Source organism: Rhinoderma darwinii, chromosome 1 (genome assembly GCF_050947455.1).
Source record: "Rhinoderma darwinii isolate aRhiDar2 chromosome 1, aRhiDar2.hap1, whole genome shotgun sequence".
Taxonomy (NCBI): Eukaryota; Metazoa; Chordata; class Amphibia; order Anura; family Rhinodermatidae; genus Rhinoderma; species Rhinoderma darwinii.
The window spans coordinates 331,285,162-331,313,072 of NC_134687.1; the positions used below are offsets into that span (position 1 = coordinate 331,285,162).

General features: G+C 41.3%; 1 protein-coding gene across 1 annotated transcript in view; it reads right to left on the bottom strand.

The window, feature by feature from the left end:
* SVEP1 (sushi, von Willebrand factor type A, EGF and pentraxin domain containing 1) overlaps window positions 1-27,911 on the bottom strand; it is a 376,990-nt gene that overhangs the window by 168,018 nt on the left and 181,061 nt on the right. Inside the window, exons 21-23 of the mRNA XM_075825648.1 lie at window positions 22,455-22,551; window positions 19,881-19,994; window positions 7,829-7,942 (exon numbers count right to left, since the gene is read on the bottom strand). Of these exons, the coding sequence (XP_075681763.1) occupies window positions 7,829-7,942; window positions 19,881-19,994; window positions 22,455-22,551 (325 nt within the window). The remainder of the gene's footprint in view (window positions 1-7,828; window positions 7,943-19,880; window positions 19,995-22,454; window positions 22,552-27,911) is intronic.

The following is a 27,911-nucleotide window of genomic DNA, read 5'->3' on the forward strand; positions in this document are numbered from 1 at the left end:
TTTCTATATTTTACTACTTTTACAAGTAAACACCTAAGTGTAAAAAGTAAAATTTATTTTGTGTCTCCAAATTCTGAGAGCCATAACTTTTTTTTATTTATCCGTCGATTAAGTGGTATGAGGGCTTATTTTTTGCGGGATAAGCTGTAGTTTTTAATGATACCATTTTGGGATACATGCAGCGTTTTGATCACTTTTTATTTCATTTTTTTGTTGGAGATGAGGTGACCAAAAAATAGCATTTAGCAGGAATGGTTTGCGGAGGCCATGTCACATTTACAAAACAGTGGAAACCCCCCACAAGTGATTTGGAAACTACACCCATTGAGGAAATTATGTAGAGGTATAGTGAGCATTTTGACCGCACAGGTTTTTTTGCCGGAATTATGGGAATTAGGCAGTAAAAAATTTTCAAAGAAATTGTAGGTTTAGCAAATTTTTTTTCATTTCCACAAGGACTATAGGAGAAAAAGCACCACAAAATTTGTAAAGCTATTTCTCCCGAGTACGGCAATACCCCATATGTGGTAATGAACTGTTTTTTGGACACACAGTAGGGCTCAGAAGGGAAGGAACGCCATTTCGCTTTTGGAGTGCAGATTTTGCTGGATTGGTTTCTGGTCGCGATGTCACATTTGCAAAGCCCCTGTGGCACCAAAACAGTGGAAACCCCCCAGAAGTGACCCCATTTTGAAACCTACACTCCTCAAGGTATTCACCTAGTGGTGTAGTGAGCATGTTAACCATGCAGGTGTTTTGCAGAAATTAGTGTGCACTCGATGTTGCAGAGTGAAAATGGGATTTTTTTTCCATAGATATGCCAATATGTGGCGCCCAGCTTGTTCCACCATAACAAGACAGCTTGTTATCCGGTTTTAGAATCACCCTACATGTGGATCTAATCTTTTGCCTGGACATTAGACAGGGCTCAGAAGTGAAAGAAACCATGTAAAATTGAGACCTAATTTGGTGATTTACAAAGTTTTGGTTCACAAATGCAGAGGCTCTGATGTGAAATAATAAAAGAAACCCCTGAGAGGTGACCCCATTTTGGAAACTGCACCCCTCAAGGCATTCATTAAGAGGTGTAGTGACCATCTTCAACCCAAATGATTGCGCTGTGTATAGCGAAAAATTAAAATTAAAATGTTTCCATAGATATGCTATTTCAGTGACAAATATGTGGTGCCCAGCTTGCGCCACTGGAGACACACACCCGGGTTCTCCCGGGTACGGCGATGCCATATATGTGAAAGTAAACTGCTGTTTGAGCACGCTGTAGTGTTCAGAGGGGAGGGAGCACCATTTGACTTTTGGAGCGTGGATTTGCTTGGTAGTATATTTGTTTGAGTATTGCTGGTGTTTCCGTTTATAATGTGGGGGCATATGTAAGCCGGGCAGAGTACATCCGGGGCATAGTCAGGTGGTATAATAATTGGGTTTAAAAAAACAATAAAATGATCCATAGATGTGTGTTAGGGTGGATTTATACGAACGTGCTATACGTCCGTGCTACCCGCGTGGTTTTCACGCGGGTCGCACTGACCTATGCAAGTCTATGGGGCAGTGCAGACTGTCCGTGAGTTTTTTGCGCAGCGTGAGTCTGCTGCGTAAACCTCACGACATGTTCTATATTTCGGCGTTTTTCGTGCATATTTCGTGAAAATCACGCGCACCACACGGAAGCACTTCCGTGGGACGCGCGTTATTCGCGCAACAGCAGTAAAAGAATGAATGTAAACAGAAAAGCACCACATGCTTTTCTGTTTAAAAACATCCAAACGGAGTGTCATAATGATGGCGGCTGCGCGAAAAGCACGCAGCCGCGCATCCATATGAACATGACACACGGAGCTTTCACGTACCTGCCACGCGCGCAAAACGCACACGTTCGTGTAAATCCGCCCTTACGCTGTGAAGCAATCCTTTCTGCACAGGCCGGTGTCACACTGATAAATGTCCTTTCTTATCCCCCTTTTGGTCCACACTCAGCACCTTTGCAGTGTGGGGAATTTTGCTGGGAAGTATTGTCCTGGTATAATACGGGCGCCCTCGCTTCCAGCAGATATGTTTGGGCTCTACCCTTCCTGGTTCCCTAATTTTAGGGCCTTGATAATTTGCCTCTTGAAACAAAAGAAATGTTCCCCTCGGGCCGGCACAATTGCATATTTTTTTATTTCCTGACTTATGCCTTAACTGCGGGACGAGCTGTAGTTATTATTGGTACCATTTTGGAGTATATGCGACTTTTTGATCACTTTATATCCTATTTTTTGGGAGTCAAGGGACTAAAAGAAAGGCAATTCTGGCATAGGATTTTTTTATACAGCGTTCACCACGCGTTATAAACTACATGTTAGCTTTATTCTGCGGGTCAGTGCGATTCTGGAAATACCAAATTTATAGCACTTTTTTATGTTTTACAACTTTTTGCACAATAAAATTATTTTGTAAAAAGAATGTATTTTTTCTGTTGCCAAGTTGTAAGAACCCTAACGTTTTAATTTTTTAGTCGACGGAGCTGTATGAGGGCTTGATTTTTGCGAGACGAGCTATAGTTTTTATAGGTAGCATTTTTGGATACATGCGACTTTTTGATCACTTTTTATTCCAATATTTGTAGGGCAAAGTGACCAAAAAACTGAAATTCTGGTATAGTTTTTTTCCTTTTTTTACGCCGTTAACCACGTGGAATAAATGACATAATATTTTTATAGATCAGGCGATTACAGACGCAGTGATATCAAATATGTATGGTTTATTTATTTTCAATAATAAAGGACTTGATAAGGGAACAGGGCGAATGTGTTTTATTTTATTACTTTTATTATATGTTTTAGATGTGTATTAGATCTGTCAGTCATTCACTGACAGCAAGCCGACTAGGCTTCGCCTCCCGGAGGGGCCTAATCGGCTTCCGTAATGGCAGAGCAGGAGGCCATTGTTAGGTCTGCTGTTGCCATAGCAGCAGTCGCCAGCCCTGATTGCATGGCAGGGCTGGCGATCTGCTAGCAACCTCTAAGATGCAGCGATCGCTGCATCGAAGGGGTTAATGGCAGGGATCGGAGCTAGCTTTGGTTCCTGCCATTACAGGTGGATGTCAGCTGTAACATACAGCTGACATCAACAGCTGATGATGCCGGCTCAGCCCCTGAGCCGGCGCCATCTTGCCGTCAGCTACGGAAGCCTTTCAGGCTCCACCGCTGGGCAGGTCCTGGACTGCTTCTATGCTAGGCAGACCGGGAGGCCAGTATTAGGCCTCCGGTTGCCATTGCAGCCACCGGCACCCCTGCAATTTCATTGCTGGAGTTCCGATGAGCTGCAAACAGCTTAAATGCAGCGATCGCGTTTGAGCACTGCATTTAAGGGGTTAATGGCGGGGATCTAAGCTAATTTCGGTCCCCGCCATTACAGCCGGATGTCAGCTGTAAAATACCGCTGACATCCATCAATGGTGGCAACGACTCAGTTTCTGAGCTGGTGTCCACCATTTGTCGTATGGATACCGCAAAATGCGGGAAACACTAGCTTTCCATGACGTATCCATATGACAAATGTCGGGAAGGGGTTAAAAGTTATGTTCATTTTTATACATATGCTAATTTGGCTCTAATAGCCAACTAGGAGGTTACATTTTATTTTCACTCTGGTTGGTGTAAAGACAACAGTATGACGCCGTCCAATCAGTGTCATACAGGTCTCCTCTTCACAGCCCAGCGTAATCTCAGCTTCAATCGCAAAATCACGCTGTGTTGTCCCTTCCAGTCGCAGGTCCTTCACCACAGTGACTCAGCAGCACTCCAAGAAGACGGTCCCTACATCGCCTCCACCTGTGACGGGTGACTCTCATCCACAGCGTGCAGGTAAGTATAGCAAAACCCCTAGAGACCATTCAAATGCCCTTAAAATGCTCAATGCCAAGGGAGATGTCTGCTGGTTGTAATGCCCCTAAAATACTCGTTGCCAAGGGGGAATAGGTAATGATTGTAATGCACCTAAAATGCTCATTGCCAAGGGGGATGTCTGCTGGTTGTAATGCCCCTAAAATGCTTGTTGCCAACGTGGGGGATGTCTGCTGGTTGTAATGCACCTAAAATGTTCGCTGCCAATCGGGGGATGTTTGCTGGTTTAAATGCCTCTAAAATGCTTGTTGCCATGGGGTAAGTGGCTGCTTGTGGGACACATGCAATGCTTTTTCGTTTAGGGTGACCTTTAAAAAATGAATGTGCTGGTCTCTAGGGGTTTTGCTATACTTACCTGCACGTTGTTGTGGTGCTGCTGCTGACGATGACAGTCGTCCGTCACGGCTGGAGGCGATGTAGGGACTGTCTGCTTGGAGTACCGCTGAGTCGCTGTGGTGAAGGACCTGCGGCCAGAAGTGACAACATAGCGTGATCTCGCGATTGAAGTGGAGATCACGCTGGGCTGTGAAGAGAATACCTGTATGACACGGATTGGACAGCGTCATACAGTTGTCTTTACACCGCCCAGAGTGAAAATAACATTTAACCTCCCATTTGGCAGGTATAGCCAAATTAGCATATGTATAAAAATGAACATAACTTTTAAAATAATAAACGTTTTTTTAAAACAAATTATACTGTAGTTATCAGCATCAAAGCCCCTATTAGATTAGTTAGGAAATAGGGAATTAATAAACTGGTGACAGATCCTCTTTAACTCTTGATGGCCATCTTGTAAATGCCCCTGTATAAGCTGCACCTAAGTCATGATAAGTACACTCTAAACTATGATATTACATGTGTGCGCTACAGCTTCATGCCTGATCTGTTTTAGCACGTGTTTTACTGACATTTGTGTACATGTATTGTATAAAAAGGACCTTGCCTTGACCTGAGAACTGACTGTAGAAAACCAAGGCAGAAACATAAAGCGTTTTTTTTTTTTCATTTGCGCTGATCATAACAATACATAAAGACTACTTAATGTAATCCAAGGTCACTTGCAGCATGCAATATCATCTAATAAGTAGTCTTCTATCAGGGAATGCCATGGGATCATAATAACTATCTCCTCTGATACTGAGTTGGATTAATGCTGAGAGCAGACAATAGACATCTGCAGTGAGCCATGGTGCTGAGAAAATTGGCATTTACTTTTCTCTGCAGGTGCCTAAGACAGAACGCTGAGACCAGCTAGATCTGCAGGATGTTATTCTTTTTTTTTTATTCTGTGAAAATCAAAAAGATTAACTCGTTTATGATTGTTTATAAAAGTCGAATGCATTGACAGCAGTGCTGATGTGAAGACAGCATTGTATAAAAGAAAATACTTTCTGCACAACGCCGGGAATAAAATAAATCTGTTATTAGCCTATGTGATATGGTTAATGTCCTGGATGTCTTGGGTTTTATAAATGATATATGCAAAAAATCCCATTGTCATTGTGGGATGTAATAACAGATTGTTTTATTCTATTAAGTATGAGAAAAAAACACAGCAAAAACAGACCTCACTAGAGGATTCTTAATAACAGAGCTGGAAGCATTGTAATGAATACAAAGAAGGGGTTAAACAAAGGTTTGCACTATTACCGTTTCCTATTCACGAATGTAGTATACATAGGGCAGTCAAGTACAATACGACTAGACTTTATATCAATCAATGTAGATCAATAAACTGTAGACATTGTACCACTATGGGATGCACTTGTGAGAAAGAGAAAATGAACTCTAAAATGGGAATATTATCAATATAAAGGGTACGTGACCAAGAACAGAGCATGCGTTTATCTTCAGTCTATAGCTTTGATTCAACTTGTAAGAAACAAGTTATTGTTTTTTTCTTTTACAAGTCTGGATGCCGACTAGTACAGGTTTGAATAGCGTTTCTACTGGCTTATTTTGGATGTTTTCAATTGCTAAAACAGCAGCAGCCAGATGTTTTGTAGTCATGGGTAGATTATAGGAAGTACTGTAAATTGTCTACATAAATTGTGGCAGATTGATCATTGTATTGACACCAGTTTTGTTTTTGCAATAATACATTGAAAAATATGGTGTTTGGATTGAAAACCAGATATATGAAGCCTCTGTAGCACTTTTTCCGAACACATAAGTATGTGACGAAAGACGGATGGGTTTCTATGTTGTGCCAAGCGCAACTTATTTACCAACAAGAAAAGTGATGCAACACTATGCCAGGTCTGATGTGAGCTACGCGTTTTCGAGCCAACAACTAATCCACATGGTATGAGCAGGGAGATGTTGGGGAGATATGACTTGTACAGTGCACCAGTAAATTTCTACTACTGCTATTTGGTTTGTGTTTTTTTGTGTGTGTTTTTGTCCCCTGTGGTATATTTCCCCAAAACACAGCATGCTCCTTATGGTATCTTTTGCTGCAGAGTGAATGAAGTCATGGTGAATAAATTACCTATGTTATTTCTATAGCTGGATTTGTATGTACAATTGTATGCTGTATGTCCTCTGTAAATTCTGGTCATTTATTTGTATTAGATATTTGTGAATTTGTGGATATTGATATGACATTTTGGTCACAAGAACAGTTTCTATATTCCTATCAAATCTACAAATGATGAAAAAAGCAGGTCCTTTAGAAGAGAATTCGAAAAATACATTCATAAATTTAATGTTCAAAAAACATTTAAAAAAAACAAACACAAAAAAACACAAGACTTCCCAGATGTAAAAAAAGTATTTATTCTGGAGCCTGGCAAGTTGTGTATATCTATAAATTAAAGCTTTTGAGCCAAAGGACTTTTAGATATTAAATCTTAAATTATTAATGTTGCTTTTCTGACTTATTATAAAGAAGGAATCATCTCAGAATCTTGTGCTTATGACTTATCTGTAGATACAACTCCACCTAAATCATTGATCAAGGAATACCAACCGCACAGATGAGTTAAACCAGCTATGGTATCAGTGTGATAAGTATTTTCCCAAAAATACGCATAACCCACTAATATATCATCCTGGCATCATTAGTTCTCCATCTGCTTGTGCTTCTTGTTTTTACTCCTATTTATTAACAATTTTGCTTAAAATATTCTCACTGTATTATGCCCTGTTCACACGAAGTTTTTTTGCAGCATTTTTTTGGAGCATTTTTCACTGCGTTTTTCACTGCATTTTCGCTCGTGCCCATTGAGCAACCCGGGCAAATACGACACGAAATATGCTTTCTCTGCCTCCCATTGATGTCAATGGGAGGTCAAAGACGTAAACGCTCGAAGATAGGGCATGCCCCTTCTTTTTCCCGCGAGCGTTTTTTCCGCTCGTGGGGAAAAACACCTCTGCCTCCCATTGAAATCAATGGGAGGCATTTTCGAATGTTCTTTGGCGCGTTTTCCGACTCGGTTTCCGCGTCAGTGTGAATAGGGCCATACAGTCTACTTCAGAGATTATACATTTTTTTTTTCTCTGCACTACCTATTTGTGCTTCTGTATAAAATTGGGGGTACAGTATGGGCCCAGAGGAGGCAATGGTCACTATATTACTGATCTGTATAACACGGATCCATAATACAGCTGGGTGCTTGAGGACTAGGTACAAACTAGCAAAACGAAAAACAAAAAATTTGTCAAACATGTCCCATTAATATGGAGCCGAAATACTGCATTGTGTATGAGTCTTAGACTTGCTACACAATGGAAAACTAATTTATTAGTTGCACTTATTAGTTATTTACAACACTGATTAATACAAATATATTGAATAATTTTTCTATAATGCTTTATATAAATATCTCGGACATCTCTGCTTGTTGTCAATATGTGTTTCTGAATTGTGGATAACAAATCAATTGTATTCTTTATTGAAAGAAAAACATTTTGAATCTTACCAAGAAATCCATTTGCACATCGACAATGATACATGTTTATGCTGTCTATGCACGTTCCCTCATTTTTACATGGACTAGAGGAACATTCATTAATATTTTCTTCACACAAAGAACCTTTAAAAAAGAATAATGTAAGATAAATATTAGTTCATTGGTGAGATAGGTAACCAGTGTTCTATATTTACAACAAAGTTATCATACAATAAGTTATAAAGAATGAATACAATATTTATGTTTTTTGTCTATTTTTGTACCTGTATAAAGTCTAGACCTACAAAATCCTGACAGATTAAAAATGTTTTTTTCCACTGTATCCACAGAACATGTCATACATGACTGATAGGTGAGGGTCCTACCTCTGAGACCACCACCTATTAGAAGTACATGGGTCCCATTCATATTCTGTCTTGATGTGGCACCATAGTAGAATAGAGTTTAGGAAACCCAGTTCTCTTGAAAGGTGGGGGCTCCCGATATATTGTGGATATGCTATAAATGTCTTAGATGGCAAAACCTCTTTATGAACTATCCACAAGAATCCAACATTTAAAGTGGTTGGACAGTTAGAAACAATTACTTACAAGCACTTCTTGTATGTATGCAAATGTGCAGTGGAAGCTATGGACGAAATGGTCATGATACATCACATGACCACTGCCTCCATTACTGCTGTCACAAGTGTTTACATGCACCCCCATCCCGCAGCACCTCACCACAGTTGAATTTAAAAGAAAAGAGCATATTATACAAGTAATATTTTTTATAATTTTCGGGAGCCACTCCCATACACCCCTACCCCAGATGGGGATTAGAACGAGCCATGGGCCCTTGGAGGAGCTAAAAAAAAGGATTAAAGTAGTTAGGGCAAAAATTTATATGTAAGAGGGGATTGGGGGGAGGGGGAAATGGGGATCTGCGGTCTATCACTTTAATAGGAAAAGAAAGGAATAAAGGTAAATATGAGTAGTATTATTTGTAGCGTCTTTGGCCGCGGACCGTCCGCTTACTCACCCCCCGGCGGCCGCAGCCATGGATCCTTGATAGGAGCTGCCAGCGCTCACTTCCGCTCAGGTCCGCTGTGTGACATAGGGTGCGGTCGTATGCTCGGTCTAAAAGGGCCAGCGCGCGCACAAATGTGAGTCATTCTCATCAACTGCCCATGATTCCCTGGACTATAAAAAGGGCCCTGCCCTTCTGATCCTTGCCTGAGCGTTGTTAGTTTATCCCATGTCAGTCTTGCAAATGGTCCCTTAGTGTTACCCCATTCCTGTTGTTACCCGTGCCCTGTTTCCTGTATCCTGGGCTGTGTTCATGTTCCTGAGCATGTAGTGTTGGAGTCGTGTGTCACTGCATCTGCTGTCATCTGCCTCGTTCTGTGTCATCTGCCACGTCCTGTGTCATCTGCCATCTCCAAGTGTCATTTGCCACGTCCAGTGTGTTCGAGAAAGTCTGGCGCAACCTGCGGCACCTGCTGTCATCCGCCACGTCTGGCATAACCTGCTGCACCTACCTCCATCCGTGCCAAAGCCTCGGCTACTGTCTGGTCTATTCAGATACCTTAGTGTGGGACTTTGTATTGCTTGGGTGCTCTGCTGTTTGGCCAGCTGCCTCCCCGCTACGGCGGTGCGGCCTAGTGGGCCACATACCCACAGACCGTAACTGTACGCTCAGGCCATGGATCCCACTGGTCAACCTGGAACCTTGACAACACAAGCCATGCTGGCCGAGATGCAAGACCTCCAGCCACGGCAAGACCAACTCCTCCTGTCGGTGAATGCCATTGCTCATCGGATGGTTGCTCTAACCACAGTCGTCACCACACCCATTCCTGCTGTTCCTCCTCCTACACTTCCTGTCTGTACCAGTGCCGATCCCCTACCTCCTCGCAAAGACGGAGACATGAGGGCCTGCCGGGGATTCCTGAATCAGTGCCAGATCCACTTCAGACTACATGCCAGGTCCTTCTCTTCTGATGACGCCAGGATCACATTCATCATCGCTCTCCTTACTGGCAAAGCCCTGGCATGACCAAATCCTCTGTGGGAACATCAGGGATAAGAGACCCATGACTTACAGTGCTTTTTACGGACTTTCCGTTCGATATTTGAGGATCCTGGGAGAGTTTCTTTTGCTGCTGCATCCCTGCTGACCCTACACCAGGGAGACCTCTCCGTGGGCGAGTATACCACACAGTTTCGTACCCTGGCAGCTGAATTAACTTGGAACAACGAGGCTTTGTTGGCCAAATTATGGCAGGGACTGTCGTCTGGAATTAAAGACGAGCTGACCGCTCGTGATCTGCCATCTACCCTGGACGATCTCATCCTACTAGCCACCCGGCTTGACATGAGGAACCGGGAGTGTTCCAAAGAAGTTTTCCGGGAGAGAGCATTTCCTAGGCTGGATTCTACTTTTTCAGCAATCCCTACTGTCCTCCTCAGTCGTCCTACTAGAGGATCCTATGCAGATGGACCGAATCAAATTGTCTACCCAGGAGAGACAACGCAGACGCACTTCTGGACTTTGTCTGTATTGCGGCCTCGGAGGCCATATTGTGCGTTTGTGTCCCCAGAGGCCAGAGAGACCCCAGTGCCTAGGATTGGTTGGAGAGACAACCCTAGGAGGGATGGTACCTAATAAAGTATTCTGTTCCAAGTTGACAATTCCTGTGACCATAGTATCCGGCGAGAGGACGCATCGGGTTTCTGCCTATATGGACTCCGGGTCAACGGAAAACTTCATCCAAAAGGAGCTAGTGGATCATCTCCAGTTGCCCACAGTTCCCCTGGAGAGATCTTTGGCTGTTGCCTCGGTGAACGGACTGCCTCTGCCCGATCCGATCGTATCTAAGACCAAGCCGCTGAAGCTCCAAGTTGGCTCCCTTCATTCTGAACTAATTTAATTTCTTGTTTTGCCCAAAGCCATCAATCCTGTTCTGCTGGGCCTGCCTTGGCTTCAACTGCATGCCCCAGCCCTGGACTTCAGTTCCGGAGAGGTTCTCCAATGGGGCTCCAAGTGCCTTGGTCGCTGTCTGTTGCAGATTCATCCTGTCCAGCCTTCTCTGCCTCAGTCATTGGCGGGACTGCCCCCCATTTCACTCAGTTTGCGGATGTCTTAAGCAAGAGGGAGGCTCAGACGCTGCCTCCACATCGGACTTATGACTGCCCCATTGAATTGGTTCCAAGTGCCTCTCTCCCCCGTGGACGGGTATATCCTCTCTCCTTGCCAGAGACTCTATCCATGTCGGCCTATATCAAGTAGAATTTGGAGAAGGGTTTTATACGAAAGTCTTCCTCTTCGTTAAAAATAAAGACGGATCTCTTCGACCCTGCATTGACTACCATGGTCTCAACCAGATCACGGTCAGGAACAAATACCCGTTGCCACTTATATCCGAACTGTTTGACCATATACGAGGAGCCAGAATTTTTTTTTGCGTGGGGCTTATAATTTGCTCTGAATCCATCAAGGGGACGAGTGGAGGACGGCGTTCAATACCTGAGACTGGCACTATGTATACCTGGTGATGCCATTCGGACTTTGTAACGCTCCCATGGTCTTCCAGAAATTCGTCAATGATATCTTTCAAGATTTCCTCTATGTCTGTGTTGTAGTTTATCTCAATGATATTTTGATTTTCTCCCCAGATCCGACGACTCATCGGAGGCACATCCGTCAAGTTCTACTGCGATTGAGGGAGAATCGCTTATATGCCAAGCTAAAAAAGTGTGTCTTTGAAAATAACTCTCTGCCCTTCCTGGGCTACATTATCTCAGCTCAAGGTCTCAAGATGGATCCTGAGAAAGTAAAGTCCGTTCCAGAGTGGCCACATCCACAGGGCCTGAGGTCCATACAGCGTTTCCTGGGATTCGCCAATTTCTACCGGCAGTTTATCCCAAACTTCTCATCACTGGCGGCTCCCATCTCTATCCTTACCAAGAAGGGTGTGTACTCCAGAGGCAGAATCCGCATTTATTAGCCTCAAGAGAGCCTTCACTTCAGCCTCGATCCTCCATCATCCTGACGTGTCTCGGCAGTTTTCATTGGAGGTGGACGCTTCTTCTGTTGGTGAAAGTGCACTTCTGTTCCAGAGGAGCTCCAAAGGAAAGGCAGTAGTATGTGGCTATTATTCAAGACTTTTTTCTTCTGCAGAGCGCAAATACTCTATTGGGTATCGGGAGCTACTGGCCATCAAATTGGCTCTGGAGGAGTGGAAACATCTGCTAGAGGGCGCAGCTCACCCCATCCTGATCTACAACGACCACAAGAACCTCACCTATCTCCAGTCCGCACAATGACTAAGTCCCCGTCAAGACAGGTGTTCGCTGTTCTTCACCCGTTTCCAATTTGTGCTCCACTACCGCCCCGCTGACAAGAATGTGAGGGCCGATGCCCTGTCCACGTCATTTGAGACGGATGACACGGTGGAGTCCCTTCAAAGTATCATAGACCCGTCCTGCATTGTCACTGCCAATCCTTTGCAGGTTAGAGACATCCCTCCGGGGAGGACTTTTGTTAGGTTGGCAGACAGGAGAAGAATTCTCCGCTGGGGACACAGCTCTTAACTGGCTGAGCATGCTGGTGCTCATAAGACCCGAGACATGATTGCTCATCACTTCTGGTGGCCCAAAGATGTTGTAGACTTTGTCTCTTCCTGCACTGTGTGTGTTTCTAACAAGGTTGCTAACTCCAAGCCTGCTGGCCGGCTCCAACCTCTGCCTGTAGCCAATGCCCCCTGGCAGCACATTGCGATGGACTTTGTCACAGACCTTCTTCCCTCAGCAGGATGCAACACTGTCTGGGTGGTGATGCACTAGTTCTCGAAGATGGCACATTTTATCCCGATGACCTCATTCATTGAGCACATCTTCCACTTGCATGGCTTGCCCCTTCACATCGTGTCCGATCGGGGGGTTCAGTTTACTTCTAAGTTCTCTAGAGCCCTCTGTAAACTCCTGGATGTGAGATTGGGCTTTTCCTCCGCCTATCTGTCCAATCATCTATGAACATTGTCACAGTGGCTTGTGCTGTCTGATCTCTCTCGTGAGATCACACAGTCTTGTCGTCCTTGTCTGCCGAGAGCTGAAGAGTGAGAGCGTGCGTGCGCGCCCGTACACGCGCATAGCTCCGACGTCCCTACTGCCGACGATACTCCCGCCGCCATGGAACAGAAGAGAAGAAGAATTCACGGTCTTCTCCTCTTCTGTTCCGTGTCGGCAGCGGTGGAGCTGTGCGTGCGTGCACGTGCACGCTCTCCTTTCCAGCTCTTGTCAGACAGTGAAGAAAAGAGACAGTGTGATCTGGCGAGAGAGATCACACAGCACAAGCCGCTGTGACACTGTCTGTATTGGACAGTGTCAGAGCAATAAGTAACATGCCCACCTGCCATTTAGAAATAAAGAAATGTCCCATTGACAGTTCAAGGGGTTATTTACATATCAGGCGACAAATATAATGGCACCGATATCTAAATAACGGAGGAAGATAGAATTTTTAGAGACGTTTGTGCCACAGTGCTTATTACATGGTGCACTCAGTTGCACATATATGGGCAGGGGAAATGTTCTCTTTAAGGGACACAGGACTCTGTGGTTTTAAGTACCTTAAAAAAAAAGTAATAAAGTATATAAAAAAAACAACAACCATATTTGGACCACACTGCAACTACTCAACTACTCATCACTGATATGTACATACAGTCCCTTGGTGTTTTTCCTGTTTCATTGTATTACAACCTTGTATCATTTGATTTACACAACATGCCTACCACTTTGAAGGTGTAAAATATTTTTTATTGTGACATGTCGAATTATTGGCACAAAAATCGGAGAACTTTAATTTACATTAGTATTCACCCCGTGAAAGTCAATACTTTGTAGAGCCACCTTTTGCAGCAATTACAGATGCAAGTTAACTGGGGTATGTCTATATAAACTTAGCACTTCTAGATAATTGGATTTTTGACCATTCTTCTAGGAAAATTTGCTCTAACTTCCTCAAGTTAGATGGATTGTGTTTTTGTCCAGAAGTCTTCATGCCACAGAATCTCTATTAGATTGAGGTCTGAGCTTTCACTAGGCCATGTCAAGACATTTAAATGTTTCTTCTTAAACCTCTCCAGTATAGCTTTAGCAGTATTTTTAAGGTCATCGTCCTGCTTGTAGGTGAACCTCCGTCCCAGCCTCAAATCTCTGGCAGAATGAAACAGGTTTTCCTCAAGAATTGCTATGCATTTACTATCATCCAACTTTCCTTCAATCCTGGCAAGTTTTCCAGTCCCTGTCATTGAAAGCATCCCCAGAGAATGATGCTGTCTCCACTATGCTTTAGTTGGGCTTGCGCCACACATAGTGTTTCCCATGATGGCCAAAAAGTTCAATCTGACTCATCTGACCATTCTTCCAGGTGTTTGGGGTGTCTGCCACATGCTGTTTATCAAATTCAATTTGTGTCTGAATAGGAAGAAAAGATCCACGGCACTCACATTTTCAAAAGTAGTAGTTTCCCTTTATTTTTGCCTCGTCATGCAGGAATACATGGGACATACACAATAGAAGAGTATTTTATTATGGTTTTCTTTAACCCCTTCGCACTCTGTGACGTACTATTCCGTCATGGTAACCACATCGTTGGCGCTCCATGATGGAATAATTTGTCACGGGACGAACGGCCATTTCGGCCATCTTCCCAACACATACAGGAGCTGTGACAGCTGCTGTCTCGTACAGCAGTTGCCACAGCTCCTATAACGGGGACCGATCGCTGTTTCCCCGCTGAGTAACTCCTTACAATAGCGATTGCGGCATCTTAGGAGTTAAACCACCATCGACGGCCCGCTACATGATAGCGGGCAGCGATGGTTGCTATGGCAACCAGACGCCTAATAATGGCGTCCGGCTATGCCATCTACGGAAGCCTAGTGAGTCCTGACAAAGTCAGGACCCACTATGCTTGCTGTCAGCGAGTAGCTGACAGCTCTAATACACTGCACTACGCATGTAGTGCAGTGTATTAATATTGCGATCAGGGCCTTCTGCCGTCAAGTCCCCTAGTGGGACGACCTAATAAAGTTAAAAAAAGTTAAAAAAGTTGTGTAAAAATAAGAAAATAAAAGTTTTAAAAGTAAAAGATAAAAGTTTATCAGTCCTTTATTATTAATAAAAATAAATAAACAAATAAACTATACATAATTGGTATCGCCGCATCCGTAAGGGCCTGAACTACAAAATTATTTCATTACTTATCCCACGTGGTGAACGCCATAAAAGAAAATAATAATAAACCATACCAGAATCACAATTGTTTGGTCACTTCACCTCTCAAAAAATGGAATAAAAAGAGATCAAAAAGTTGCATGTACCTAAAAATTGATCTGATCGAAACTACAGTTCGTTACGCAAAAAAACATCTCCTCAAACGGCTCTTAGAATAAGGTAACACAAAAAGTAAATGATTTTTTACAAAAAGTATTTTATTGTGCAAATGCCATAAGACATAAAAAAAAACTAGAAACATATGGTATCGCCGTAATCATATCGACCCACAAAATAAAGTGAATATGTCATTTATAGCGCACGGTGAACGCTGTAAAAAATTTTTTTATAAAAAACAATAGTAGAATTGCTGTTTTTTAGTCACCATGCCACTTAAAAATAGAATAAAAACTGATCAAAAAGTCGCATGCACCCCATGAAAACTACAGTACAATTAATTCCTCAAAGGGTCTAGTTTGCAAAATAGTGTCACATTTGGGGGGGTTTCCACTGTTTTGGCACCACAAGACCTCTTCAAACCGGACATGGTGCCTAATAAAAAGGAGGCCTCAAAATCCACTAGGTGCTCCTTTGCTTCAGAGGCCGGTGCTTCAGTCCATGTGGGATATTTCTCAAAACTGAAGAATATGGCCAATAAGTATTGAGTTGTGTTTCTCTGTTAAAACCTTCTGTTTTACAGAAAAAAATTGAATAAAAAGGATTTTCTGACAAAAAAAAATAAAATGTAAATTTCACCGCTACTTTAATTTAAATTCCTGTGAAACACCTAAAGGGTTAATAAACTTTCTAAATGCTCTTGTGAATACTTTGAGGGGCCTAGTTTTTAAAATGGGGTGTTTGATAGGGGTTTCTAATATATAGGCCCCTCAAAGCAACTTCAGAACTGAACTGGAACCTAAAAAAAAAAAAAAAACTTAGGCAATACTTCGCTTCTTACATTTTACTAATAATGAGCAGTACCCACCCCGAGATGACCCCAGTTTTGACCGTTTGTATAGACAGAGACCCCTATTAGACCATTTCAGTGCCCGGTTTTCCCAAGCATACACCCCCGAGAAGTGTATTTCTATTGATGAGTCCTTGGTACATTTTAAAGGGAGGCTTCAATTCCGCCAGTACCTGCCGAGTAAGAGGGCAAGATATGGCGTGAATATGTATAAGCTGTGCGAGAGTGCATCAGGGTATACCTATAAATTTAGGGTATATGAAGGGAAGGACACCAGTATTCAGCCCCCAGAATGCCCCTCCTTACTGGGAGTTATTGCAAAAATTGTGTGGGATTTGGTGCACCCACTGCTGGACCAGGGTTACCACCTCTACCTGGATAATTTTTATACCAGCGTCTCACTCTTCAAGTGCCTCGCTTCCAGAAGTACTGCGGCATACGGCACTGCTAGAAGAAATCTGAGAGGCCTCCCTAAGACACTGCTTGGGCAAATACTAAGAAGGGGTGAGAGCAGGGCACATTCTAGCAGCAACATATTGTGTGTCAAGAACAAGGACAAGAGAGATGTCCTTGTATTGACAACAATACATGGCCACACCAGTACCCATGTACCAGTATGAGGTACCAGTACAGAGACCCCCAAACCAGACTGCATCCTGGACTACAATAGGTACATGGGAGGGGTGGACTTGTCAGATCAAGTCCTGAAGCCCTACAGCACCATGCGGTGTGGTATAAGAAGCTGGCCGTGCACATCATGCAAATGGCATTGTACAATGCATACGTGCTACATCGATGTGCAGGCCAGAGGGGAACTTTCCTGGAATTTCAAGAGGTGGTTATCAAGAACCTAATCTTTAGGGACCAAGAAGGGGGGACACCCAGAACTTCTGGAAGCAAGGCCACACGCATCGTACCAGGGCAACACTTTCCAGGAGAAGTTCCTCAAACTGGCAAGAAGGGAAAAAGTCAAAAGAGGTGCAAAGTCTGATGTAAGCTGGGGATAAGGAAGGATACAATATATCAATGTCGCACGTGTCCCAAAAAAAACAGGGCTTTGTATGAAAGAGTGTTTTAAAATTTATCATACATCCCTTGATTTTTAATCTACCCCAGTTTTACTTACCCTGATGCACTCCGCACAGCTTATCCCCCTCATCTTTCCCTTCTGAGCCCTGCTGTGTGCCCAGGCAGCTGTTAACAGCCACATGTAGGGTATTTCCATACCTGGGAGAACTCACATTACAGTTTATGGGGTGTATGTCTCTGGCGGCACATGCTGTGCACAATATATCGGACACTGAATTGGCATATATGTATAGAAAATTGCAAATCTCACTCTGCACCATCTGCTGCGCATTATCTTCTACACAATACCTGTGGGGTCAAAATGCTCACTACACCTCTAGATAAATGCCTTAAGGGGTGTCATTTTTTAAATGGGGTCACTTCTCGGGGGTTTCAACTGTACTGGTACCTCAGGGGCTTCTGCATACATGACTTTGCACCAGAAAATCCCCATTAGGCCAAATGGTGGTCCTTTACTTCTGAGCCCTCCCATGGGCCTAAACGGAAGTTTATCACCACAAATGGTGTATTGCCGTACTCGGGACAAATTGGGCAACAAAATATGGTATTTTATTCATTGCGAAAATAAGAAATTTTGAGCCAAAACTACATCTTATTGGAAAAAAAAAATATTTTTTTTAATTCACAGCCCAATTCAAATAAATTCTGTGAAAAAACTGTGGGGTGTAAATGGTCACAACACCCATAAATGAATTCCTTGAGGGGTGTAGTTTCCAAAATTGGGTCACTTCTGGTGGGTTTCCATTGCTTTGATACCTCTGAGGCTCTGCAAATGCGACATGGCACCCGAAAACCAATCCAGCAAAATCTGGACTCCAAAGAACACAAAGCACTCCTTCCCTTCTGAGACCTCCCATGGGCCCGAACACTCAGTTTATCACCACAAATTTTGATCAAAAATGACATCTTATTGGAAAAAATGTCATTTTTTTAATTTCACAGACCAATTCAAATACGTGCTGTGGGGTCAAAATGATAACAACAACCATAAATTAATTCCTTGAGGGGTGTAGTTTCCAAAAGGGGGTCACTTTTGGGGGATTCCTAATGTTTTGACACCTCTTCAAACCTGGCATACTGTCTAAAATATATTCTTAAAAAAAAAAAAAAAAGAGGCCCCAAAATGCACTAGGTGCTTCTTTGCGGCTGGGGCTTGTGTTTTAGTTCACGAGCACACTAGAGCCACATGTGGAAAAACTGCAGAATATGGACAATACATATTTAGTAGTGTTTCTCTGGTAAAACCTTCTTTGTTACAGAAAAAAATTGAATAAAATTAAAATTCAGCAAGAAAAATGACATTTGCAAATTTCACCTCCACTTTGCTTTAGTTCCTGTGAAATGCCTAAAGGGTTAAAAAAAACTTTCTAAATGCTGTTTTGAATACTTTGAGGGGTCTAGTTTTTGAAATGGGGTGTTTCATGGTGGGTTTCTAATACATAGGCCCCTCAAAGCCACTTCAGAACTGAACAGGTACCTTAAAAAAAAGGCTTTTGAAATTTTCTTAAAAATATGAGAAATTGCTATTTATGTTCTAAGCCTTGTAACGTCCAAGAAAAATAAAACAATGTTCAAAAAACCATGCCAATCTAACAGTAGACATATGGGAAATGTGAACTAGTAACTATTTTGGGTTGAATGACCATCTGTTTTACAAGCAGATGCATTTAAATTCAGAAAAATGCTTTTTTTTCTAAATTTTCTCAAAATATTGCAATTTTTAAAAAATAAACACTGAATATATCGACCAAATTTTACCACTAACATAAAGTCCAATGTCTCACAAGAAAACAATCTCAGAATCGCTTCGATAGGTTTAAGCACTCCGAAGCTATTAACACATAAACTAAAATATGTCAGATTTCAAAAACGGGCTCTGAGCCTTAAGGCCAAAACAAGGCTGCGTCCTTAAAGGGTTAATCAATGGCTTTTTTTCTGGCCACACATCCATAAAGCCCCACTCTGTGGAGTGTACGGCTTAAATTGGGCCTTTATACAGATACTTCCATCTCCGCTGTGGATCTTTGGACCTCCTTCAGTGTTATCGTTGGTGTCTTTGTTGAATCTCTGATGCCCTCCTTGCCCGGTATGTGAGTTTTGGTGGTCGGCCTTCTCTTGTCAGGTTTATAGTTGTGCAATATTCTTTCCATTTTGCTATAATGGATTTAATTGTGCTCCGTAGGATGTTCAGGGTTTGGAATAATTTTTTACAACTCAACCTGATCTATACTTCTTCACAACTTTGTCTCTGACCTGTTTGGAGAGCTCCCTGGTCTTCAGGTTGCTTGCTCAGTGGTGTTATAGACTCAGGTTCCTTTCAGAACAGGTGTATTTATACTGACGTCATGTGACAGATCATGTGACACTTTGATTATACACAGGGGACCTTATTCAACTAATTATGTGACTTCTGAAGTTAATTTAAATGACTAGACCTTATTTAGGGGTTTCATAGCAAAGGGGGTGAATACATATGCACTTTTTTTTAACGCAATTTTTTTTTTCATTCCACTATAACAATTTGGACTATTTTGTCAGGTCCATTACATAAAATCTAATTTGAAATCCATTTCAATTCAAGGTTTTAATGCATAAAACCAGAAAAAATAAATCCAAGGGGGTTATTACGTTAGCAAGGCTCTGTATCTTGTTGTACAAAGATGTTTTTTGCTTAAAAATAATGCCAGTTTCAGTAAATGTGGGCCATTGCTTTTTAATCATCACAGAAATGGTTCTTTTTTACCTTTGAAGCCAGCGGGACAATGGCATTCAAATTTGCCAACCCCATCGTTGCAAATTCCATTGTTTCTGCATGGCATGGATTTGCAGTCATCAATGTTAATTTCACACTTTGTACCTGAAAGCATATTAATAAATTACAAAAGCAGATGCATATTATGCTGCTATAAGAGGGTGTATATTTCAAATAAATGTTCCGAACAAATGTCACATTCTGGCTTAATAGAAACTTAATTTAGCAGCTAGGGAACAATACTCATTTGCTGGAAGTTAATAAATGCTAAACAAGTTATTTATCCTTGGCCCATTGTAATTTCAGCAATTGTTATTTATCATTTATTTAAATGAAAATAGATGTAAACTGAGATAGGAGAAGTGGAAGAAAACGAAGGTATTATTTTATTATAAGGATGTAATCAATCTGCCAGTCATCATCTCTGGAGGCAAAATACTAATGGTGACATCACTGAAAATTTCTTTCTACCATCTGTTCCTCACATAACAATGTATTTAAAGAATAATGTTCATTTTGATGATGATCATCACTGCAGTGTCCTAAAAGAGTTCCAGACATGGTTTGTTTCTTGTCGGAGATGGCTGTAATTACTTTCAATAGGGCAGGTACCCTGCACATGTGGTGCCTGTGACAATATAAAGCTGAGACACTTATAGGGGTTGTCTCATCAGTTGATTTTACAGAGGAAAGCTGCAGGCCGCTGCAGGCGAAATGTAGTAATACATGGTGGCCATTCAAATTGACTGCTGTCCATGTAATACATGGACATGCCAAGTCTGCCAGAACAGGAGCCGTTCTTACAGAGCAGCTCTCCGTTCTGGCTCATAGAGGGGGCTCCCAAGCGGGAATAGGTCATATGGACAGGGGTTGTATTCATTAGACAACCTCATTAAAGAAGTCTAACTATTTTTTACCATCTACAGCTTTTGGTTTGCCAACATGTTTCTAAAGGAGTACTCCCATCTCAGACACTTCGAGCATATCTATTGAAAATGACATTAATGTCTCAGAGGGGGAAGTCCAATCCAAGGGGACGCTACCTATTGGGAGCATGATGGACCCCTAATCCCTGTTTCACCAGGGGAGGCAATGGCATCCAGACGTAGACTGAAGGTTGCCATTTTGCTCTTTCTGTAGATTTCCTGTGGATATGACATAACTGTCTGGGATGGGAATGTCCTTTAACTTTCCTTATATTTTTTAAAATTTTCCTATCTTTGTACATATTCTATAACTCTGGGAGAGTTCCACTGAGATGGAGAGCCCGATAGCATAGCTCAGAAACATGAACATCACTAAAACAAAAGAGCCGTGGCCCTAAGAGATCAATAGGAGCTCCCGCAGTCAGCTGACATGTCCAAAGATAGAGAAATGTGCACTAAGGTGCACATACACTTTAAAATAAGACTTATCTGCAATAAAAAAAAATTGACCAATGAAAAAAGAAAGGAACAGAATTTTGCATGCCTGCCAATGTATGATGTGATTAAAAGACAGGGGAGGGGTATAAGGTATTTCTAGGTTACATGAATTGTGGAGAGAAAATCAATATATATTTAATCTAAGGCCACGTTCACACTAGTGTTTAGATAGCATGTAATTTTACTGCTAGTACATAGAGCGTACATAAAGACCCCATAGCAACAATCAAAATAAGTTCTGGTGCTGGTTCACACCCCCAAACCTCCTCCTGTTTTACAACTCTTTCTCCCAATTATATTTGGAGAGAAGGTTACTGTCACTATTTTTAGCCAATGTTAGGAGAAATACCTTTACTCTGGCATTCAATAATCCAGAAATTATGATAATCTGCTACTTCTTTACAGCACAAAACTAAACATAATATACATTTTTACACGAATATAAGCAGACTACTAAGCAGAGATACCCAAATAGGAAATTCCTTAGATTTTTTTTTTTTTTTTTAAAAAAGGTTACAGTATAGTACTTCATTTTATGTTAAAGGGTTATTCCCATTTTACACATTAAGGGCATATGCACGCTTGCTCGGTTGTTTTCATAACTCTCAGAACAGAATAGAGAGTGCCGCAGAATAACTATTATTTTATTCTCCACCTGGCAGCTGCCTTATCAGGCCAGACGGGTGTTAGGTGACCCCCAATTATGGACATAAGTGCTTGGCCCAGGTCTGGGACCTGCATCTATGAGACATTTAGTGCATACCCTGTGGATTTGCTATAAATGTCTCAGATGGAAATACCCCATTTAACACTTTATGTTGGGCTTTGTTCTTTAAGGTTCTCTACAATAATTTGACAATCCTGAATATTGAATAATCCAGACGGCACACACCATGTCCCAGATTAAAAGAATTTTACTGTATATGTGAAGCATGCTGCTGTAAATGACACAATGAGGGTCTCTGCTGGGAAATAAAACCTAAGTATTTCAAATAAAACACCCGTTATATAAAAACTGTACTCTTGTTTTCAATTCCTCAATTCCCAAAGCATAAAAGCTGTGTACATTATATAGATTAAATGTAAGACATGTTAGAGAAATCTTGTCCACTAGTAACTCACAAGCACAATGTTTAATTACCTGTATAGCCCTTGAGACATGTGCAAGTATATCCACTTCCAACCTGTTTGCACGATCCACTATTCTGGCATGGATTTAAAAAGCACTCATGAAAAACCTGTCAAGTAAAACGAATGGGTATTGGAAACTATATTAAAAAGAGGAACATAATAAAACAAGGTTATATTAAAAAAACATTAACAGAAAAAAACATGAAAAAATATGTATTAAAACGTATCACAATGATATTAACATAAAAAAGCAATACTGCAGGATGGAGAGTTTGTATTATCCACACAAGGCTTCACATTTGAATCCTATTTCCTATTTTCTATTCCCCAGTGGTAGAGAACCCGCTATGAAGAACCATTTCTTATCACTAACATCTCTGCCCACCCTGATGCTGCACCGTTTCTGCATAAGTCAGATACCTGCAGGACAACCTAATTTGCGAAATGCAATCACGCATGCTTACTTTTATTGTAACAGTAGAAACAATATACAGTATAAGATCCTTTCAAGGTTTATGTTAAATTCATCATTTCAAAATACAGATTGAATATTTTCACAGTATCCCGGACTACAATGTATGAATTATTTATTGACGCTCTAAGAAGGTTAGAAACTATACTGTAACATGGGCAGTGTGATATAGTTCCAAAGCCTTAAAAAGAGTATTACCCCGGATGCAATCATCATCCATGTACAAATGTAGTATTAGCCGCAATTCAAAAATTCATTGCTGATTTAATTTTAATGTTTAAATTTGTTAAATTGCGAAATTCATCAAACAGTTATCATTGATAAGTAACCTGAAACGTAACATCTGACATGGGACAACCTTCACATCTAGACCTTAGAAAGACTTGCAGTGTAGTTAAAAGGGGTTTCCCACCCTATCACTAGGATATGCCATCGCTTGCTGATTGTATTAATTTTATTATGAATTCTAAAAGAACTGACCCCATCATACCAGTTTAAGCTGAGGCTAAAATTCTAGGCTACTATGTATGCTAAGTAGCACAAATGTGCTGTAAGAAAAGGGAAACCATCACAGCATTCATTCGTCTAAAGCTGGCTATACACTTGAGAAAAGTCTGCTGAACCCCCTGATATTACCAGGATTGGCCAACGATCTTATGTGTAAGGGGGCCTACCGACTGTCCATGATGGCAGATGGCAGGCGATGGTGGAATTGGGCATGTTGAAACATGCCCGATCCTTTGTTCTCATGTGAAATAAGCCACTGCCAGAGTTGTCCCTACCCCTCACCCTATTAAAAAAAAACATGCTGAGGATGCTTGTGGCATGTTTATGGTAACAAATAGTTGTCTGCCGAATGAGCTTGGGGCCAACAGCTATGTCATGTGTATAGCCTGATTCAGACTGGTGATGCATGTGTCTGTCAGATTCATTTGTGGTTTGGCCATTTACGTTAGATATTTTATAGCCTTTTGTCATAGTACTAAAAATAATATGCGCTCAAGCGTCTGTAGGCAACTCAAAATTTTGCAGACGACCCCAATTTGTCCTGCAGCCCTATTGACATGTACATGGCAATAGGCCACACCATTTGGCCACATAGAGAAGGTAGCTATTGAATTGGTCAGTATTGCTCTCTCTGCAACACTGCAAAACAAAATAAGGTCCATTTTAGGGTAAAATCTAATCATGTTTTTATGTTTTGTTCAAGCAAAAGCAAAATCTTTTTCTTATGTTTAGAACTGCTCTACTTCTTTCTTCTCTTTGCCACCTTTTTCTATCAGAAGTAAATTCTGTTAGAAGAAGCAAACTTTTATTCCATTACTGTAAATTTGACATAGCAATATGACAGAACAATTTCAGGAAAATTTGCATTTTTATAATAGAGCTGTTAAATCTCACAGTAAGTATGTTTCAGTTTGATGGAGGAAATAAAGGGTATAGTGTCTGCCACGAAAGATCCAACCTTACTGAAAACTGTCTTTTCACTACTTTTAAGTTAAAGCGAACTTGTCAGAAGGTCCTGGAAACAAATCCAATAAAGGTTTAACACCTTTTTGTTATGCATAGTGCCTTGTAAACAAAGGACTGTATCGCTTTCTAAGACAACTTCTTTATGACATGCAATGCAGCAAAAGTAGACTGACCACCAGATTTCTATACAACTCCCTAACTCCATGTTTCGTCCCGCATTCCTATATTTGGGTCAACAGCCCCTTCTTTAACATACTTTGCTCACATAATCAGGTTTTAACTATGAAAAATGTCTGTAAATGGCTCTAAAATTGAAGTTACAGTTTAACAAACTATTTTCTCAACTACAGTTATCTTCTGGTTTAGATGTCTGAAAATAGATCAAGGCTTTCTGATTTAGTAGAGGGGAACGCTTAAATTTAGGAACTTCATCCATTAGTGGCTACAAAAAAACTCTCTCTGGAGGATTAACCTTTTCCTTGAAAAACAGAGAAAGCCCATTGAAACCAATGAGTACCATATAAAGCTTTATTTCACCTGTGGTGACACTGCAGGGATATTGAACACATATTTTCAGGTCCCCTCTCCGCTTTCACCTGACGAGCAGCAGTACAACCTGTACACAGCTTATTTTTATAATAGACTCAATGACTCAATTTATATATATAAGTCAAATATCAGTTACCTCTCCCTAAATAGATATTAGTGGGCGGGTGAACACAACTAAGTTAAAAAGGATATTTCATAGGCCAAATTAACATAAAAATTAGGTATTTGTACATCTCAACATTTTCCAAGTCCCATCATCACTGATGTCCTAATAGAGTACTGCAGAGGGGTAGTCATCTCTATAAAATAATGTGATTCCATTTGGTTATATTTCATATACTAAATCCCAAGTTGCTGATCCCAGCACCACTCTGTTATATCCAGTACAGGCTCCAGCTCCAGCCTAGTAGGGGAAAGCAGGGGATCTTTATAAAGGCACCATTCAGATAAACATAACTTTGGGGGCTTGTAGAAAGATTGTGGTCATGCACTGAATATTAAATTTTTGCCTGAAATTACTCTTTAAGATGTGGCATAGAAAGGTAGAGAATGATCTCAGGACACTTTATTTTCATGTGATGCTTTAAGTTATATATTTGTTATGGAATCACTCGTTGAGCAATTCTCAGGGTGGACGTTTATGGAATTGCTATGTGAGCTATTCCCCAAAGGCTGCTGGAGACTGTCAGGAATGAGCGTGCAAGTAAATCCGCAACCCAAAATCCGTCACAACTCTGATCAACAGAGTCTAAGGGTACTGTATGATTTTCGCCAGAGACCAACCACAAGGCAGTTTGGATTTTGCATAGAACCCAGGTTGCGTTAACAGAGTTCGTGTTGGATAAGAGGTGCAGTGCAGGAAAAACCAGAACATATAACAAGACAGTCAGAGGGTAAACAGAAAGTCCAAATAGCAAAGCTAGGGGATATCAGGAATTTCAGAGGTCAAAACCAGCCAGGAACAGAAAGTCCAAATCAGTAAGCAAAGGGTAATGCAGAGACAAGCCAGGGTCCAGTACCAATAAGTCCAAGTAGTCAAAGGTACAGAAAATAGTCAGAAGCTTGATCAAACACATGCATCAAGGAAATTCACAAGCAACGAAAACAAAACCAATCCAGATTTAAATATTCCAACATTCAATCAGATAGGAAGAAAGACAGAGAAGTGGGATAGGCTCAACAATTAAAACCAGAACCGCCCTGAAGCTAGACTAGCAGTCATGGTAATCTTAAAGGGGCGGGCTTTTCCTGTTTACGTTTAATGTAGTGTATTGTGGAACATCCAAACTTTCCTTCAGAATAGTCTCTAGCCAAGTTATACACAATATGTGTGAGAAAATAACTTTTTATTAGGGTGCTCCTTGATAAAATGCACGTCTTATCCAAAGAATGGGATAGGCTTTATTTCTTTTGGCAATAAAGTCACAATCCAGTCCAACATCATAATGGCAATTATTTGTTGGCATAAATAATGGTGTAATGCCAACAATGAAAAATAATTGACTAGAAACTAAAATAGAATGTATAGAGTAAATACTGACTTTCCTTTTGGGTAAATACTTTTGGGATTTAATGTATTAACATTAGAGAGAATGTGTCATCAGAAAATGACTTATTGTTTAAATCAAGTTTTTGTGTTACATATTTTTTAATAATTTTCGGTGATTTTCTTTTTACATTTTCTAGGTCAGTGGCGTAGCTATAGGGGTCGCAGCGGTCGCAACTGCGACCGGGCCCCGTAGCTAGGGGGGCCCGCAGGCCCCCCTCACCACACTAGCGCTGCAATGATTGCTCTACATTGCTGGGTCCCTGCTGTGGTACAAAAGAGACCCAGTAATGTAGCTTAAAGCATTGGTGGCAGCTCAGCTGTCAGAGAGTCATTGTGTGGAGGGGGAACAAGAGGGTGGAAAATGATTAATAGATGAATCCACTCATTTTAAGAGACCGAGGCCCGCCCACTGTACTGTCTACCCAATCAGCTCACTTCTTGCTGTTTCCCTCTTCCTCGTGACCTGTTCAGAGGGAAAGGAATGGCTACAGCAAGAAGATGGTGTGCTGCTCCCCTGCAGTACGAGCTGCTCTCTGACCCCACAGCAGATGTAAGTAGCAACTTGTAATCCAGCTCTTAACCCCTTCACTGTGTGTATGTATGTCTGTCATGCTGAGCAGTCACACCTCAGGGCTGACAGTTTAGCATAACAGACAAAGTATCTATCTATCTATCTATCTATCTATCTATCTATCTATCTATCTATCTATCTATCTATCTATCTATCTATCTATCTATCTATCTATCTATCTCATATCTATCTAATATCTATCTATCTATCTATCTCATATCTATCTATCTATCTATCTATCTATCTATCTATCTATCTATCTATCTATCTATCTATCTATCTATCTATCTATCTATCTATCTATCTATCTCATATCTATCTAATATCTATCTATCTATCTCATATCTATCTATCTATCTATCTATCTATCTATCTATCTATCTATCTATCTATCTATCTATCTATCTATCTATCTATCTATCTATCTATCTATCTATCTATCTATCTATCTATCTATCTATCTCATACCTATCTATCTATCTATCTATCTAATATCTATCTTTCTAATATCTATCTTTCTAATATCTATCTATCTATCTATCTATCTATCTATCTATCTATCTATCTATCTATCTATCTATCTATCTATCTATCTATCTATCTATCTATCTATCTATCTATCTATCTATCTATCTCATATCTACACTGGCGTAGCTATAGGGGTCGCAGCGGTCCCAATTGCGACCGGGCCCCGAAGTCAGGGGGGCCCACAGCCCCCCGCACCACATCAATAAAAAGTTACTATATAACTTGGGCCGCGGGCCCCTGTTACTATAGTAACAGACTGACCTTACCTTCCTGGTTCCGGATCGCAGCGGAGGTCCTGACGTCACAGCGCTATGCGCCGCGCACA